The sequence below is a fragment of the Culex pipiens genome, chromosome 3 (genome assembly GCF_016801865.2).
Source record: "Culex pipiens pallens isolate TS chromosome 3, TS_CPP_V2, whole genome shotgun sequence".
Classification (NCBI taxonomy): Eukaryota; Metazoa; Arthropoda; class Insecta; order Diptera; family Culicidae; genus Culex; species Culex pipiens.
The window spans coordinates 29,811,164-29,830,625 of NC_068939.1; the positions used below are offsets into that span (position 1 = coordinate 29,811,164).

A 19,462-nucleotide genomic window follows, 5' to 3' on the forward strand; every position below is an offset into this window, starting at 1 on the left:
AATTGGGTCCTAAACCAAAAGGGTCGACCAAAAAAGGTTTAAAATTGATTTTTAAATCAATTTTGATTTTTTTAGCAGCTTTTCTTGACAGAAAATAACTGGCTTGATAGCTCATTCTATGGGGTCACACAAGGCCACAATTGGTTCATTGAATCACAGTTGATCTTAATTTTTCGATATTTGCATATATTTTTTTAGTTATCAAAAATTGTTCTCGGCGTGCTTTTTTTAACACAGGCTTTAGGACTCAATTATACTAATTCTACTTGTTTTGCTTGTTGTTTTGTAATTCAATTTAACGTGTTTTTTTTCAAAGTTTTTAAAGAAATCAACCATTAGACACCATCATTGTTGCTAGTTAGCCAAAAAGTATACAAATCTTCTAATTGGAGAAGAAATCGTCCGTCACCAGCGAAAAACACATCAATTCAGAAATAATAAAGGTAATTTGGTTAAATGCCAAAACACTCAAAAAAGAATCAAGCATGTCCGATGACGGTCAAATTCTGTCCTGGTTACCACGCTGACATTTTGTCCAACAATTTGTTCTTGAATCAGCGTCGGACCATTTTTGGCTTGGCAACATTCCTCTCGGACTTTCTGTAGAGGTGGTACCACAAGGTGTAAACATCTCGTCGGAACAAGCCCGCACGTGTGTGCAGTGAATTTACCTAAAATTTTATTACAGGTGAGAAGCGATAAATCATCTGTAAAGTGAAGTCCGCGCTGCGGTGCTCTATTTTCGGCTGTAAACATTTTTGCAAGCTGTCAACGCACCAAGTCTGAATTGCTGCACATGACTCACTTTTCAATTTCAAGCCAGGCGTGGTGATGATTTCAGCTTAATTAAAATTTTAGTTCACGTCGTGGTTGGTCGTGGCCGCGACAGCGTACGATGATTAGTGACCTGCCAAGAATTTTGCTAGACATTCTAAGATGAAGGTGTCTGCCAAGGATGAAAGTGAAAACCGACTGGAGGTTGTCCGTGTCATGGAATGTCGTAGGAACACATTATGATGTTGGCAGATGGCCTCATTTAATGGATTTAATGGCTGTTTGTGATCCCTGATATTCAATCCATGTCAAAATTTTAAATTATTAACGTCTTTTAAATCGAGAAAATTTGACTCACCTGAAAATCGGGTGACTCCGGAATCAGCAGTCCCTCGCGCAGCCACTGCACCGTCACCTTGGACGGCTTGCCGACGATCTGCGTCTTGAACTGGGCCGGAGCGCCCTCGTCCACCACGCAGTCCTTCATCTCGGTCAGCTTCGGTGCGGCGTCCTGCATTCCGGGTGTGACCACTTTGAGGCTGGCCGTGGTGTGCACTTCACCGCCCGCGTTCGACGCAATGCACAGATATTCGCCCTCGTCCTCGGGGAACGCCTCCGTAATGATCAGCGTAAAGTAGTCCCGGTCCTTGGCCATCTGGAAGTACTTGGAGGGCTTGATCTGCTTGTCACCCTTGAACCACTGCGCGGTCGGGCTTGGCTTGCCAGTCACTCGTGTGCGGAACTCGACCGATTGACCCTCGGGAACGGTCTTTTCCTTCAGAGGTTCCACTAGACTCGGAGGACGCTCCGTACCAGGGGTAGCGGGCTTCTCAATGATTGGCGTGTGCGGTGTGTCCACGTTGCAAACGGCATCGCAGCGGGCTTCTCCAGCTCCGTTGATGGCAACACATTCGTACTTTCCGTTGTCTTCGGCGTACGCCTCAATGATCAACAGCGTGTAGTTGTTGTCCTCCTCCAGAATCTTGTACTTAATGTTTGGCGTAATCTTCTGTCCGTTCTTCAACCAGTACACATCAAGCGGTTTCGTTCCGGAGATCTTCGCATCGAAGCGGGCAAGCTGACCGGCGGTCACGCTGGTATCCGAAATCGTGTTGACAAAGCTCGGCGGAATAACTCCACCACGACCCTGCTGACGACGTTGCTCAACGACCAAGTTAGCACTGCACTTGGCAGTACCTCCACGGTTCTCCGCGATAACCGCAAAAACAGCCGAATCTTCCATAAACACCTGGCGCATGATCAGCACCGACTTGGTTCCGAACGTATGGATCTGGAAGTCCGATGAGTTGTTGATCTGGAAGTTCTCGCGGAACCAATTGACCGTTGGCATTGGATCTCCATCGAACTCGACCTCGAAGCGGGCCTGCTCGTTCTCAAACACACGGCACGGCTGAATCTTCTTGGTGAACACTGGCGGAGTAGCCGGCTTCACCGGACCCTCAACAATGCGCTCCTGGGTCGTTCCCTTGTGTTCTACCTCCGTAGTTTCCGTAGCCGTTATCTTGCGGATGATCTCCTTATCGTCATGGACTTCCTTCTGGGTTTGCTTTTGCTGCGATACGTGCACTTCCTTACCCTGAACCGACGTCTCCAGCGGATCCGGAATAACACGCTTCTTTTCCACCGTAGTCGATTCGGTCTCCTTGGATTCATCTCTGAAAGAGGGATTAAAACGATCAATCTCAACACAGCAACAAAAAAATCCAAGCAAAACTCACATTGTCTCCTCATAGGCGGACGCCATTCCCTTGGCCAACGACTGGCCCACAACCTTCTCGCCAGGGATCGCGAACTGGTGCTTGTCCTCGCGGAGCCGCTGCTCCTTCACCAGCTGTTCGTTCTCAACCTTGGCGAGCTTGTTATAGTAGTCGTCGTTCTTCTTCTTCTTGACCGACTTCTGCCACTCGGTTTCGCTCTCGGTCTTCTCCTTGACCTTCAGGTGCTGAGCCTTGATACCCTTGCGCTTCTTCTTGGTTTCCTCCTGCAGGGTGGTCTCCAGGTCGGTGTCGACGCGACCCTTCTGGTAGGAGACCAGGTCGTAATCGTACCAGGCTGCACGGAACACATGTACACATACAGACACAAAGGTATCAGTAACATTAGCGGTTCTTGACCAGTGATTAGTTATACGAGAATCATGGTCCAATCGGGACCCGAAACAGCGTTAGATAGAAGGAGTTACGCTACAAAGATACCTTGATTGCTGAAAAGTATGCATGCTTGCACGGATTAAACTCTAGAGATTATTTACAAATGTAAGGTCAAACAACATCAAGATCAGAAGATACGGATTAATGGTGCCTAGCTATCGCTACCTTCTACCGGATACTCACCACCATGCGGTAGGCTAGGTCTTTGAAAGAACTACATAGAGATCGAGAGCTAGAGAGAGTGGTTTTAGATAGATTATTTACAGGAAGCGCTACTTCTACAACGCATTAGCTACACATATAGAGAAACACCATGAAGAAACGATGATCGCTTGGTCCATAATCCGGGAGGAAGGGTCGTTCGTTACCACTGCCAGTCTGGAGGGTTAGAGCACATTCCCTAAAAGTGAATAGTACTAGCCCATACTTGGTCTGAAGTGCGGCGCTGCAGTCCACGTTGCGCACCGTAAGCGTCTTGGAGGTTGCGGTTGAAGCAGCTACCGATGCTCTCCCGAAGATTCGTAAGCAGATTGGGGATTTTGGGGAGGAGGGAATTCGAGGGATCTTGGGACTTGGTGTCGTGAGATTTGTACTTTTTTACAAAGGTGTCTCCCAGGTGTGGGTGGGATGTTTGTGGTTTGGCATTGGAGTTTGGTTTGTTTGGTGATTCGGTGCGAATGCTCAAGTTTTGTAAGTTTGTTTAGATTTTTTTCTCAAAATTGAAGCGTGTCGTGTTAGTGTGAATTAAGATTTTTTGAAAAACTCCAGAAGTAAAGCGATTTATATATAATCGTATAAAGAATTGATTTCTGTTTGCGATATTGTCTGGATTCGTTTCTTTAATTTGCGTTGGTGTGAGTGAGATAGTAGAGAAGTTTTCTTTTTCTTTGTCGTAACCTAAATATAGACGTGTTTTCTTATAAAGTACTTACGTCTTGGAGAGTTCTTCAACACTCCACGGTAATCGTCTTTACGTGGAGTGATCGTCAGCTCACACCTGGCCACGGCCTCACCAACAGAGCTGCGAGCGATGACCTCGATCTTGCCCGTATCGTACTGCCGAGTCTTCGGAATATCGAAGTGGTACATACCGTCGTACGTGAGCTTATAGCGTTGACCCTACAAAAAACAACCATCAGGTTACATCAATTCATCATCCAGGTCCAACTCCGCACTTACATTGACAACAGTGTGTCCATTGACGAGCCACATAACTCTCGGCTTCGGATGACCGGTAACACGGCAGCAGAACCGAGCCCATTCACCTTCCTCGACCTCGATGGATTCGGGCTTGCTGACAAAGGCAGGTTCCTTCTTGGGCTTCTGGCTCTCGTCGACAACCTCTGGAATACTGTACACCAAACGATGAGTCAACCATAATTTCCAAATCTCAACCAATTAAAAACTTACTTCAAGTTCCACAGCGCTTCCATCTCGCGAATCTTCTGGATACTCTTCATGCCCTTCGGCAGCTGGGAGTCGTAGATGATGCCCGGCTTGCCGGTGGTCTTGATGGTGGCACGCGTCTCGTCCATTCCGTACAGATTGGTGGCACGGCACAGATACTCGCCGCTGTCCTCCGGGTAGATCCAGCCAAAGTTCATCGCAACGTAGCCAAAGTCGTAGATCGGCGTGAAGCGGTTCTCTGTAAATGTATAACGAAATGTTGTACTAAAATAATCTCAATCCAACTCAAGAAGCAACTTACTGTACGGCAGTGGTTTGCCATTGTAGAACCACTCCACCTTCATGTTCGGATCGCCGACCGGAGCCAGCTGGCACTCGAACTTGGTGGCCTGCATCTCGGTAAGACTGGTCTGGTCCTTGATCTGGGTGACGAAGCGCGGTGGCTGCTTGCGGTCCGGATCGAACAGGTCGTCCTCGGTGAGGAATATCTCCTCGGTGTACTTCTTGATCGTGGCTTCCATCTGCATCAACGTCTCGGACTTCTGCATTCCCTTCGGAATCTGGTTCTGCAGTACAATCGACGGCAGCTTCTTGCAGCTCACGTGCGCCTTGGTGACGTCTTCACCATGCTCGTTGTAAGCACGGCAAACGTAGTCACCGGCATCCTCGATGTACACAGACAGGATATCCAACGAAACGAAGCCCATATCGTAGATGGTTCTGTAGCGATGTCCACTTGGCAGTGGCTTACCGTTACGGAACCATTCAACGCGTAGCTTGGGATCTTCCTTGGGCTCAACACGGCACTCGAAACGCACGGTCTCACCTTCATCGATGGTGGTCGACTGGATCTGGGAGACGAACTTCGGTGGTCCGAAAGTACGCTCCTCCTGGGTATGCAGGGTAACCTTTCCACGTTCCAACTCCTTCAGCTTGGAAGCGGTCATACCCTCTGGCAACTGAGAATCCAGCACAATACCACCACGGGACACAACGGTGACCTTGGCAGTCGTCGAGGCAGTTCCCCATCTGTTCGTAGCACGACACTCGTACACTCCCGAATCACGAACGTAAGCGTAATCCATATCCATCGCAATGAAGCCAAAGTCGTTGAGCATGTGCACACGCGAGCCAGTAGCGAACGGCTTGCCGTTGTGGTACCAGTCGATTCTCATAGATGAGTCTCCAACTGGTTCAACGCGGCAGTCGAAGTGAACTGGGCCACCTTCAGCGATGTTTTCGTTGTCCTTGATCTCGACAGTGAACTTCGGTGGGCGTCCCTCTTCTTCATCGGCCATCATCTCATCGCGCTTGTGCAGCTGCTCCTCCAGTTTTTGGATGCTCTCCGTACCACTGCGGAAGTTCGATGGAAGCTGGGGCTCCATGATGATACCCTGGCGACCGCGAACAGTCAACTTGCACGACACAGTGGCCTCACCGTGGCTGTTGGTAGCCTTGCACGTGTACAATCCAGAATCACGCTGATAGCATCCGGCAATCTCCAGAATAACAAATCCAAAGTCGTTGATAGTCTTGATACGAGATCCGGCCCACAAGGCCTTGCCATTGTGGTACCATTCCACGCGCATGCTTGGGTCGTTGATGGGAGTCAGACGGCACTCGAAGTGAGCCAACGAGTTCTCAGTAAGCGTGAGATCCGACGGAGTAGTGATGAACTCTGGCGGCTTGCCGGTATCATCATCAGGAGAAATGCCTCCATGTGGCATTCCAAGACCCTCAAGCTCAGCAATTCTTCCAATAGTGCCTTCCATTCCCTTCGGCAGCTGCGACTCCATGATGATGCTACGTTTGCCCTGTACCTTCATCGTAGACGATGTAACAGCTTCTCCATACTCGTTGGTAGCACGGCACGAGTACTCACCGGAGTCTTCCGGATACACAGGCGAAATTTCCAGAATAACAAATCCAAAGTCGCAGAACGTACGGAAACGAGATCCGGTCTTGAGTGGCTTGCCATTCCAGAACCATTCAACCTTGAGCTTAGGATCGTCAGTCGGCGTAAGTTTGCCCTCAAAGTGAGCGCTCTCACCTTCACGAAGGCTGTCAATGTTCGACAATGGAACGGTGAACACTGGAGCACGTCCTCCTTCGGTACGTTCACGTTCATCGCGAGTACGAACCAGCGAGTCTTCCAGAGTCTGAATCTTCTCCAAGCCTCCTTCCATTCCACGTGGCAGCTGCGAATCCAGAATCAGATTGGCCTTCGACACGCACTTCAGCGTAGCCTTGGTACTGTCCGAGCCATACTTGTTCGTAGCACGGCACTCAAATTCTCCAGAGTTCTCCTCGTAGCAGTACAAAATATCCAGGATAACAATGCCAAAGTCGTGGAACGTGCGGTAACGATGTCCATGCGGCAGCTTCTGTCCATTCCAGTACCATTCAACAACCAAATCGGGATCGGTCACTGGAGTAAGTCTAGCCTCAAAGTGAGCGCTCTGTCCTTCGACCAGCTTCGTAACATCGGCAATCTTGGTGATGAAACGTGGTGCTTCTCCGACTGGAGATCCAGCGGCAGTTGGCTTCATGCCAGCTTGGCTCTCGAGCTCACGAATTCTGGCCAATGAATCGGGTTGCAGCGACTCTAAGTAAACTCCTCCCTTGCCAGTGCACTTCAGCGTAGCACGAGTACTGTCCTCTCCATACTTGTTCGATGCACGGCAAACATACTCGCCCGAGTCGTGGCTCTGAACGTAGGCAATATCCAGCAGCACATATCCAAAGTCGGAAACTGGCTTGATGCGGTTTGAGTGACGCAGAGGCTTGCCATTGTGGAACCATTCGACTTTAAGCTCTGGATCGTTGACTGGGACCAGAGTGCACTCAAAGTGAGCCGACTGTCCGTCCTTCAAGCCCTCCAGGTTCTGAATCTGGGTAGTGAAACGAGGCTTTTGACCAGCGGACTTGTCCACACACTCAAGCTGAACGCTGATTTCGGCACTTCCCCATTTGTTGGTGGCCTTGCAAGTGTAGTTTCCGGAATCTTCAATCTTGGTGCCCAAAATCTCAAGCACAACCATTCCGAAGGCATAGACTGTACGCACGCGGTGACTAGCCTCCAGCTGCTTACCGTTGTAGAACCATTCAATCACCATCGACTGATCTCCAGTCGGGATGAGGGTAGCATCGAAGTGAGCGATCTCTCCCTCAACGTTGGTAACGGCAACAAATTCGGAGGTGAATTTCGGCGCATGTCCAGCATCGGAATCGGCTTGTCCAGCCTCCTGTCTGCGCAGCGATTCTTCCAGATCCTGAATCTTCTCCAAGCCTTCGGTTCCCTTCGGATGCTGAGTACGTTCGATCAAGCTTTCCTTCGTGACGCAGTAGATCGTGGACGATGTGAATGCCTCGCCGGAATAGTTGTATGCTTTGCACGTGTAGATACCCTGGTCGCGTTCGTAAACCTCGGTCAGATCCAGTGTAACAAATCCAAAGTCACTGGTCATCTTGAAGCGCGATCCGTGCTCCAAAACTTTACCATTAAAGTACCACTCAATCTTGAGGTTAGGATCGTTTTTGGGTTCAACTTGTCCTTCCAAGTGCAGAGATTCAGCCTCGTTGAGGCGGAACTCTGACTGCAACTCGACGGTCCATGTTGGTTTCGGGTAGGCGGCTTCCGGCTTGGAATCCTGGCGCTTGTAACGGTTCGCCAAAGCGGCTTCAGTATCTTGAACCGCCTCGAGACCAGCCTTACCCTGCGGATGCTGAGTGTCCAAGTACATAGAAGTGGTGCTAGTGCATCTCAGCGATCCAGAAGTCGAAGCTGATCCCTTGTTGTTCGTAGCCTTGCATGTGTAAATACCAGAATCCTCAGCATAAGCTCCGCTGATGTCCAGCGAAACGAATCCAAAGTCGTACGTTGTCTTGAATCGGGCTCCAGTAGGCAGTGGCTTGCCATTGACGAACCACTCAATTTGCATGGTCGGATCCTTGGACGGTTCAACGTTGCATTCGAAGTGTACATTCTCGTTCTCCTTGCATTCCACGTTGTTCAAGTGAGTTACAAACACCGGTGACTCGTACTGCGGCTCAGGTGCGTCACCTCGTCCTGCACGCGGAGCTTCCAGATCGGAAATCTTCTGTACGGAAGCCGGGTGCAGAGTGTCTCCCAACAGCCAGTGGCTGCCTTCAATCTTAAGAGTAGCAGTCGATACAGCTTCACCAAGGTTGTTGGTAGCTTTGCATGTGTAGATAGCAGAGTCATCAGCGCGGAGTCCGTTGATAGAAAGAGTGACGAGTCCGAAATCGAAAGTGCTGCGGATTCTGGCACCAGTAGTGATGGCCATACCGTTCTTGAACCATTCAATTCTGAGGTTAGGATCGGCACGAGGCTCGACTTGGGCTTCCAGATAGACGTGCTGATTTTCCTGCAGTTTATCGTGACTTTCCAGATGAGTAGTGAAAACTGGAGCCTGCTGTGGAGTGGTATCGACGAACATATCTGGTACTCGGTTCATCGCGGCTTCCTTGAGCTGAATCTTCTCCCAGGCTTCGGGCAGCAGTGGCTCTCCAGCGATCGAAGACTTCGACTTGACCTTCATCATCGTGGACGAAACAGCTTCTCCAGCCTTGTTGATAGCCTTGCACATGTAAACGCCAGAATCTTCAGCAACAGCCGAGTTGATATCCAAAGTAACGAATCCAAAGTCGTGCGTAGTATGGAATCGTGATCCCAACTTGAGCTCAACGCCGTTCACATACCATTCGTACTTCATGCTGGCATCACCAACTGGGACAACACGAGCCTCGAAATGAGCATGCTGGCCTTCCCAAAGTTCCGATGGTCCAGTCAGCAGTTGAGTAAAGATTGGCTTTTCGAATCCAGCTTCCTGTTCCTCTGGCCGTGGAGCATGCGGCTGTTCCAGCTGAATGATCTTCTTCATACCCTCGGGGTGCTGCGAGTCCATCTGAATGCTGGCCTTTGTGCGAATTCTCATCGAAGCAGTGGTGACAGCCTCGCCAAGTGGATTGATGGCACGGCACATGTAGACTCCTTCATCTTCCTCACGAACGTGAGACAGATCCATCGAAACATATCCAAAGTCGTGCTGCTTGGAAATACGAGAGCTATCCTCCAGCGGCTTTTCGTTTCTGAACCATTCAACTCTCAGATTTGGATCACCAACAGGGATCAGGCGGCACTCGAAGTGAGCGGTCTGACCTTCAGCAACAAAGTCAAGGTTCTGCAGTGGCTGAGTAAACACGGGACGCTGCTTCGTAACGGCATCTTGAATTTCTGGCCGCTTGAACGGAGCGGCTCCTTCCAGCTGTTTAATCTTGTCCAATCCTTCTGGGTGTTGAGTTTCGGAAATGATCGATCCCTTAGCGGTAACCTTCATGTTAATGGAAGACTTGCATTGACCCTTAGCGTTGATGGCCTTCACAGAGTACTCGCCAGCATCTTCAGCAACACAGTGCTGGATATCGAGGGCCACGTATCCGAAATCGAAAGTGATATGGAAACGCGAGGCTGATTGCAGCGGCTTTCCATTGTGGTAGAACTCAATGCGCAGATTCGGATCGTGAATCGGTTCCACCTGGGCTTCAAAGTGAGCCGTCTGGCCTTCCTGGACTTCAGTAGTACCACGGAGCTCAGTTACAAAGCGTGGAGCAATGACATCCGGTTCTTGGAGTTCCAGTCGCGACGGACGCACTTGAGCTTCCAGTTTTTGAATCTTCTCCAATCCATCAGGATGCTGCGAGTCGAAAATGATGCTACGCTTGTTGACCACACGAATGTTACACGTGCTGACAGCTTCGCCAACCATGTTTGTGGCCTTGCACATGTAAGTGCCGCTATCTTCACCGTACACGTACAGAATATCCAGAGCAACGTAGCCAAAGTCGTGAGTCGTGCGGAAACGATGTCCCGCACGGATGGCTTTTCCGTTGATGAACCACTCAATCTTCAGATTCGGATCGTTGATCGGCTCGACGCGGCATTCCAGATGTGCGTAGTCACCTTCCTTCAGGTTCTCCAGATTCGTTAGTGGCGTGAGGAATACCGGCTTCTGCTTGGCTGGCTCAACCTCCGGCGTTTGTGGTTTCTGGTAGCTCTCCAGTTCCTTAATCTTCTGCAACCGCTGTTCATCCAAAGTCTCCAAATATAATCCAGCATTTGCTACAAAATAAAACAAGTATTAAATTACATTGAATCGTAACAAAATTTCAGAGATCGCTTACCTGTGACTTTAACAGCGCATGTCGTGACAGCCTCCCCAACCGCATTCTTCGCCTTACACATGTAGGTACCTGTGTCTTCAGCGTGTGCGTACAGAATGTCGAGAGCTACGAAACCAAAATCGTACGTGGTCTTGAAACGGTGTCCCTGTTGAATCGGACGTCCGTTGCAGTACCATTCGACCTTCATGGTCGGATCGTTGACCGGAGTGAGCGTGGCTTCCAAATGTACCGGCAGACCTTCGGTGACGGCGGCATTCTTCAATGGACGACCGAACGCTGGCTTTTCGGCAACAAAGTGTTCATCGTCACCCTTGCGTCCGTAGCGTGCATCGCACTCTAGGTACTGGATCTTCTCCAGAGCTCCTTCATGCTGAGTCTCGCGCACAATACCAGACTTGGACTGAACGTTCAACGAGATTGACGACGTTTCAGATCCCAGTTGATTGGTAGCACGGCACGTGTATTCTCCGGAATCTTCAGCGTAGACGGTCAGCACATCCAAAGCAGCGAATCCGAAATCATAGGTAGTTCGGAAGCGATGACCAGTGGTCAGCGGTTGTCCATTGTGATACCATTCGACCTTCAAGTTCGGATCTGGGTACGGTTCAATACGACACTCGTAGTGGGCGCTCTGCTGTTCAACCAAGTTGGTTGGGCCATGTAGCTTCGTGGTGAACTTGGGCTTCTGAGTGACAACAAACTCTTCCTCTTCTCTGCGAGCGAAACGAACCGAGTCTTCAAGCTGGTGGATCTTCTCCATAGCGTTTTCGTTTTGGGTTTCCAGGTCAAGAGCGGCCTTGGACTGGACCATCAGCTTGGCTGAGGTAACAGCTTGTCCAAGGTCGTTGGTAGCGCGGCACGTGTAGGTTCCGGAATCTTCTGGGTTGACGTACTTCATGTTTAGGGCAACATAACCGAAATCATGCATGGTGGTGACACGGTTGGACGCCTCAATGGCAACTCCGTTTCTCAACCATTCGACACGCATCTTCGGATCACCTACTGGCACAAGACGAGCCTCGAAGTGCACGGCTTGATTCTCAGCGACCTTGACGTCCTTCACCGGCAGTGTGAACACTGGAGCCTGGGTAACGACTTCATCAACTTCGGTCTCACGCTGGTAGCGCGAGTTGTCCTCCAGATAACGCAAGCTGGTCAAAGCATGTTCGTGTTGAGACTCCGAGTAGATGCTCTTGCGAGTGTGCACAACGCAAGTTGCCGAAGTGACAGCCTCACCCAGTGCGTTAACGGCGCGGCAAGTGTAAGTACCGGAATCCTCGGCCAAGCAACCCATGATATCCAGAGCGACGAATCCAAAGTTGTTGGTTTCGGTGAAACGAGATCCAGCCTTAACCGGAGCATCATTGTGATACCACTCGACACGCAGCGTTGAGTCCGAAACCGGAATCAGGCGACACTCAAAGTGAGCACGCTGGCCTTCCTTGATTTCAATGTGCTTCAGAGAAGTAGTAAAGGTTGGGGCCTGAGAAGGCATATCATCTCCGAAGTCGGAACGCGTTTGTCTGGATTTTTCTTCCAGATACTGGATCTGTTCCAGACCCATCTCGTTCTGAGAGCAGGTCAGGATCTGCTGAGATCCACGGCAGATCAATTGGACGGCGATTTCGTCAACGCCAACCAAATTAACTGCGCGGCACATGTAAGTTCCAGAGTCCTCAGCAATCAAGTCGATGATATCCAGAGCGACGTATCCAAAGTCATGAATCGGACGGAAACGGTGACCAATGGTAATTGGATGACCGTTCTTGTACCACTCAACCTTCAAGTTAGGATCGGTGACCGGTTCCAGCTTGCATTCAAAGTGAGCGTGACCTCCTTCTTGGGCGCGATCAATGTTCTTCGGGCGCGTTACGAATCGTGGCTTCACGTTGACAATCTCATCAACAAACTCGGTCTTGCGGTAGCGCGAAATATCTTCGAGGAACTGCATCTTCTCGAGACCCGCTGGGTACTGAGTCTCCATGATCAGGTCCTTCTTGGCAACGATACGAACCGAACAAGACGTTACAGCTTCACCCAGAGAGTTACGGGCCTGACAAGTGTACACTCCGGAATCAGTAGCATACACACCGAGCAGATCGAGAGCAACGTAGTCGAACTCGTACGCCGGGCGGAAGCGATGACCAATCTTGACCGGAACTCCGTTGACAAACCAGTCGACTCGCATCGACGGATCTCCAACGGGCTGCAGGCGGCACTCCAAGTGAATGTTGGTTCCCTCGTACGTCTCAATGTTGTGCAGTGGACGGTTGAACTGCGGCGGTGACATGACGGTGATATCTTCGAGCACATCACGACGCATACGAGAAGCGTCTTCCAGATATTGCAGCTGCTCGTGAGACATATCGCTCTGGGCCTCGGTAATGATGTCCGAGCGGGTAATAACACGCACGCAAGCCGAAGTATGTGATGTTCCCAGCTGGTTGGTCGCACGAACGGTGTACTCGCCGGAGTCGATGGCGGTGCAGTGCAGAATGTCCAGGGCAACAAAGCCAAAGTCGTAGTACGTCTTGAAGCGAGAACCGACGGTAATCGGACGTCCATTTTGGAACCACTCAACGCGCATCGTGGGATCTCCCAGCGGTTCCAGTTTGCACTCCAGATGGATGTTGCGACCTTCGCCGACGGGTTGCGGATCCGACAGCAGCTGCGTAAAGATTGGCTTGGACTTGCACAACTCTTCGATCTGGTACTGCGGTTCAACGAACTGAGTTTCCTGCTTCTGCTGGGTACGTTCCACAACGTGATGCATGCTGGTGGTATCGATGGCAGAACGAGCTGTAAGGGTAAAAAAGTGGACAGAGATTTTATGTGTGCCCTACTGCTTGGTGGTGATTGTGAGACGTGCCTCGATTGTTTTGTGGGGAAAGTTTTAAGATGAATGTTGAACAAATCTGCTACTGTAGACTATTGTTGATTGAGTAAGAAATTGAAAACTGGAAACGCAAACATTCTACAAGATACTACAACTACTATTGTGTCTACGAGTTTACAAAGTTTGTTTAATCAACTTTACACAAAACAACAAGACAGAAATAAAAGTAGCGTCAATACTATGTCCAGCTTATGAGGCGGTTTGTGAAAATACTCACTTTCTACAATCATCTGTGCGTCGACCTGGGCCTGTCCAGCAGCGTTGGCGGCAACCAGCGTGTAAGTGCCAGAATCCTCGCCGCGGACATCAAGGATATCCATGGCGACGTATCCGAAGTCGTGATAGGTTTGAATGCGATTGGCAGTCATCACTGGGCGTCCATTGTGGTACCACTCGACGCGCATGGTCAAATCGGATTGCGGTTCCAGGCGAGCCTCAAAGTGAGCACGCTGTCCTTCGACGATCTTGTTGGTTGCCTTCAACGGTCCCAGGAAACGTGGCTGCGTCGAAACAACCTGCTGTTCCTCCTGAGTAGTACGCGAGTATCTTGAAGAGTCTTCCAAGTACTGAATCTTCTCCATGCCCATGTGGCTAGTCTGGGAGTCAACGATGATGTCCTGGCGGGACACCACCGTCAGCTTGCCAGTGATGTGAGCCTCTCCAAGCGAGTTGTAGGCACGGCAAGTGTAGTGACCGACATCGTGGACGGTGACCTGCTTGATGGTTAGAGCAACGTATCCAAAGTTGCAGAAGGTTGTAATACGCGAGCTAGCTTCGATCGGATGACCGTCCTTCAACCATTCTACACGCAAGGTTGCATCGCTGACTGGTTCTAAACGACCCTCGAAGTGGGCAAATCCACCTTCGCGGACGTTCAGCTGGTCAGCAATTGGGGTCTTGAACTCGGGGCGCTGAGTGCTCTCCGGAGTTTCTTCGTAGAATTTCTGGTTCTGATACTTTTGGTATTGCTCCAACTGCTGAACCTGTTGAATGTAGTTCTGCTGCTCAGCGATGCCCAAATCTCCAGTAACAGGAGCCTTGCTAATGACCGCAATCGTGGAAGTGCTGATCGCTTCGCCGATGCGATTCACGGCACGCACGGTGTATGTACCGGAATCTTCCGATCTTAGATGCATGATGTTCAGAGAAACATAGCCGAAATTGAAGATCGCGGTAATCCGGGAGCTGGCCGTGATCGGGCGACCGTCCTTGTACCACTCCACTCTCATTGTTGGATCGCTCACTGGGGTAATCTGAGCCTCAAAATGAGCGTTTCGTCCTTCCTCCAGCTGTCCCAGATCTTGCAATGGGCGGTTGAACGCCGGCTTCTGGTTGACCACCTCTTCGATACTCTCGGTGCGGGCGTACTTGGAGTAGTCCTCGAGGTTCTGGATGTGCTCCAGCGTGGACGGATGCTGAGTCTGCTGTTCGATTGGCGGCTTGGGCTGCACGCTGAGCATAGCACGCGATTCGGCAACTCCGGTGGAGCTGGACACGCGGCACGTGTACTCGCCGCTGTCCTCCAGCACGATGCTGAGCAAGTCCAGTGCGACAAAGCCGAACTGGAACGTGGTGTTGGCGCGGGAACCTACGGAAGAATTGATCAATATGTAACGACGTTTGTTGGCTTGTGGGTTGCTCTGTATACTCACTTGCTTGAATCAAGTTTCCGTTCAGGAACCACTGGACGTGCATCGTCGGATCGGAGACCGGTTCGATGCGGGCCTCGAAGTGGACCTTACCGCCCTCGACCTGGGCAACATCGTTCAACGGGATGGTGAACTTGGGCGGCGGATACACGCGGTCCTCCTCCTTCGGTGGCATATGCGGAGCGGCACGTTCAACGTGGCGCAGGTAGATGACCTCCGGTTCCGGAGCGGGTCTAAAAGACAAATAAGTGGGAGATGGATTGGATTGTTGTGTAACGGGTGCAATTGGTTGCAATTGGGGCCTTACTCTGGTTGAATAACCTTTGACGGACGCGGTAGATTGAGGCGACGCTGTTCCGGAGCTGGTCCCTTCGGAGTTTCGACGAAGAGACGAGCCCGGGTAGCGGTGGTACCGGCAACGTTCTGCGCGGTACACTGATACCAAGCGGCGTCCGACGTCTTAGCTCGTGGGATATCAACGGTGGTGGAGCCAGTGTCGTCCCACAGGATTTGCACGTCCGGACCAGCCTGCAGCGGGACACCGTCCTTCTGCCAGGTGATGCGCGGAATCGGAGTACCGATGGCACGTGCAAACAGACGCACTGGCTCACCCTCCTTCACGTTGACAGTGGTGAAGCGTTCGATGAACTTGGGTGCAACGACCTGTTCGCGTTCGCAAACGACTAGTTTGGCTTGGGCAGCAATTTCTCCGCTCTTGTTACGAGCAACGCAGGTTACGATGCCGTGATCTAAGCGGTTGGTGCTGGTAATCATCAGCGAGTGGTTACCGGATTCGTTGACCAGAATCTTGTGCGTGGCATCATCGGTGACAAGTTTGCCGTTGATGTACCAGGCGACTTCCGGGTACGGACGACCGGTGACACGGCAGTCAAAGCGAGCCATTTTTCCCTCGGTAGTTTCCTGGTCCTGAATCAAGGTGACGAATGCCGGAGTCAAAGCTTTGGTAGTTTCGGTAGATTCGATGAACTCTTGAGTTGATCTTTCCACGTTGGCTTGTTCATGAGCCGCTTCGATGGCAAGGATGGCCGACGAAACCTGGCATCCTTGTGGGTTCTCGGCCAGCAGAGTGTAGTGGCCAGAGTCCTTTGCGTTGGCATTGATGATGCGAAGTGTGGCCTGTTGGTTCGAGTAGCTGATGTCGTGTTTGTCCATGGACGGGATGATACGTTGGCCGTCCTTGAACCAGCTCAGCCTTGGCCGCGGGTTGGCGCTAACTCTGGTGCTGAAAACAGCATCTGAGCCTTCGACTAGCTTCGAGTTTCTTGGTTTCTGACTGATTTGCGGCGCCGCTGGTGGGCCAAGAGCACGGTCCAGAGTGGTGATAAGTTGAGCGTCAGTTTCTCCGCCGTAGCGGCGAGTAATCGATTCGCGGAACGAGACTTCCCGCAGCAGCCGATACTCGAAGGTATCGACCTTGAATTCTTCCTCCATGTGTGTGAAGCCATTGCTGAACTGCTGCTGGGTGGTGGTCTGCTTCTGCTGGATCACCTGCTGCTGCTGTTCGCGCTTGACCTGTTGGAACTGCGGCGCAGGCATACCTTCCGGCTGGATAAAGACCGAGCAGATCGCTTCACCGACGGCGTTTCTCGCTTTGCAGGTGTACTCTCCCTCATCGCCCGGGCCAATCTGGTTGATCAGCAACGACACGAGGCCGGAGCTAGGGTTGTAGCTGAGTTTGTGCTTCGCGGACTCGAGAAGTGGTGCGCCTTTCCGAGTCCAGGAAACCTCAGGCTTCGGGTTACCCTTGAGTTTACCCTCAAACAGAGCATTGCCACCCTGAGCGAAGCGGGAGTTCTTGAAGATCTGCTCAAACACCGGTGGCGAAGCATCGGCCGGAATGCCCGGCGACTGGACCAGATAGCTCGGTGCTTGCTGCTGCTGGTACAGCTGCGCGGACGGTGTCTGTGGGGCCGACGTAATCATCGCCGGTGTCTGCTGCTGAATGATGGCGCCATGCTGTTGTTGCACTGTTGAAGAGAGCAGAAAAGAGGACATCAATCAGTCAGTGTTCGAGTTCTATTTTGGGACGCTCAGCTGTGTGAGAGCTGTGCGCGCACTCGTTTCATAAGAGCCATGTGCGCAAGTGCGTGGTCTACGTCATCGCGAGACTACCCCCGGGGGTTGGCGGCCGCCATCTTGAACAGGTAGTACCTTGGTCTGCATTGACAGACCGTGAGATGTGAATGATGTTTTGAGCAGTTATAGGCTTTCATAACAATGGGTTCAGCGGACGTGACACCGCTGTGTGAGACACGTTTTTGGTATCTCAACGAACTCGTGCGATGAGCGCGGAATGTACGCGGTTCCTCAAGTTCAATGGTACCTGTCTAAGGACCGGATTAATGGCTTGTTTACCTGTCCCTACCAGACTGTTAGTCGTGAGGCGTTTGTTTATGTTTACGTTGTTAGAGGGTTATTTTTAGATCTTATTTACAAAATAATGGGTCAAGGTCATCTGAAATAACGTAGATTTTTATTGAATTTTTAAAATATAATAGGTTTTTGACATTTGCGATACCAATACTTCTCAATAGATATCTTTTCTTTGCGCGTTTTACCCGGGACATCGGAGCTATTTTTGTCTGCTCTCGACACGATCTTGCTTCGCAGCTGTTGGACATTTATATTCATTCAAAAAGTTACATTTTTGCGAATTTCTTGGTGTTTTACAACTTGAAAATCGTAAAAAATATGTTTCTCTTTCTCTTCAAATGTTCTAGATTGTACTTTGAGCAATTGTCAGTCGGTCGGTAAGTTTAAATTTAGTAAATCGCACAGATTTGAAAGCGTTTTTTTTGTCACAAATTTACACAAGCAAATAGCATTTGTTCAGTGTGACATGTGTGTGCGTGTGTAATTTTGGGGGGTGTTGCGTAACATCAGCCGTTCGCAATCATCTGAGTTGAGACGCTACTCGGCACTATTACGCCAGTGCTTTTCTGGCTATTTCTGGCATGCGCGAGTGTGGTTAAATGGGTTATTTTGTTATTTGGCGGATGTCGAAAGAAAAGTTTCCTCGTTCGGTTTTCCTCGCTGGCTTAATATCGTGTGCAGATGCGTTTGGGGGAAAGTATTGTCTTTTTGCAACTAGTTTATTTTTCTGATAAAGTTGTTTTAACTTTGATGGGGATTAAACCGATTGTCTTCACACTTAGTTTGATGACCTATTCTCATCTCTTTTACAAAACAGTTTGCTCAAAAAACAATCAATCAAATGAAGTTTAACACAAAGTTACTGAAATTATTTCTTTTACAAATTTACAGTGCTACATTTTGAATGCATGCATCAAAACCGTGCTGTGGAATTATCATTTTAAGTGTTTATAAATGTTTACTCAACTATTCAGCTTTATTATACAAATTTTTACCTGAAATTTCTAATTGATTACATAATATTCTAGCTTAAACACTTCAAACAGATGTCTACCAACTGTTTCTACCGCAATCGGGCGTTGAAAGGGAAGTGCAGCCAGCCCAACCAAAACAATCCATCCCATTGGCACCGTTAGTGGGTCTACTTTTACGTTCCGTACGCTAGACTTGAGCGGACCCACTGACTCAGAACTAGTCTCCCCTCGCCATCCAAACTTGCCGTGAAGTATAGGCAAATCCTCTTCGGCCACACCTGCAGCAGCAAGTCTGGAGGAAAAAGGAAAAGCAAACCGACTGCTGCTTAAACCCCGTTCACACGACACGGGCGTAATCGGTAAATTTATGCTTCACGTGCGCCCATAATAAGCCAAAAAGCTTCGCTGGGATGGTGTTGGAAGGTAATTTGAATTATGTTGGGCATGCAAAATCTGCAACATGTGGTTTATGATTTTATTAACGTTAAAGTTGAGTCCAACTAGGGAAAATTAAAAATTTGTTTATTTTCACATGTTAAAACATAAGTTGTAAAATTTATATGCAAATGTTGAATCGTTCAATTTTCAGAATTGATCTTCAGATATAAATATTCATGTTTCGCAAAGAAACCTCACTCTCAAGCGGAACCCACATGTGGACTTACAGACCGAATGTGCAGAATAAACACGTGATGGCACGTGATGGCAAGCAGTCAGGCAGAGGTAGCACGGATTTGCATCGCGCCAGACGGTGGAACATGGAAATGGGCTTTTGATCAAAATGATTAGATAAGTCAATGCAGCAGCTAGGCAGCGGCAGATCGACGGATCAGCGAATAATAATAATTGATCGATCGAGCCTGATGGATGGCTGGTTTCGCTAGAAAGGAACGTGAGCTCTTTGAGTTATTGTGGTTTGGCTTTGTGAAAGTGGGTTTAGGGTAAATCATGGATTTTTATTTGTATCATGAAGGGTGAATGCACTAAAATACA

At 49.8% G+C, this 19,462-nt stretch overlaps 1 protein-coding gene across 2 annotated transcripts in view; it reads right to left on the reverse strand.

Moving 5' to 3' along the window:
* Positions 1 to 19,462, reverse strand: part of LOC120425344 (titin) — a 344,797-nt gene that overhangs the window by 19,066 nt on the left and 306,269 nt on the right. Inside the window, exons 19-28 of one of the 2 annotated variants that reach the window (XM_052710503.1) lie at positions 15,409 to 17,089; positions 15,105 to 15,334; positions 13,670 to 15,040; positions 10,557 to 13,355; positions 4,654 to 10,494; positions 4,356 to 4,590; positions 4,125 to 4,296; positions 3,878 to 4,064; positions 2,514 to 2,847; positions 1,133 to 2,450 (exon numbers count right to left, since the gene is read on the reverse strand). In XM_052710503.1, the coding sequence (XP_052566463.1) occupies positions 1,133 to 2,450; positions 2,514 to 2,847; positions 3,878 to 4,064; positions 4,125 to 4,296; positions 4,356 to 4,590; positions 4,654 to 10,494; positions 10,557 to 13,355; positions 13,670 to 15,040; positions 15,105 to 15,334; positions 15,409 to 17,089 (14,168 nt within the window). The remainder of the gene's footprint in view (positions 1 to 1,132; positions 2,451 to 2,513; positions 2,848 to 3,877; positions 4,065 to 4,124; positions 4,297 to 4,355; positions 4,591 to 4,653; positions 10,495 to 10,556; positions 13,356 to 13,669; positions 15,041 to 15,104; positions 15,335 to 15,408; positions 17,090 to 19,462) is intronic. The other variant, XM_052710504.1, reaches the window with a different exon arrangement.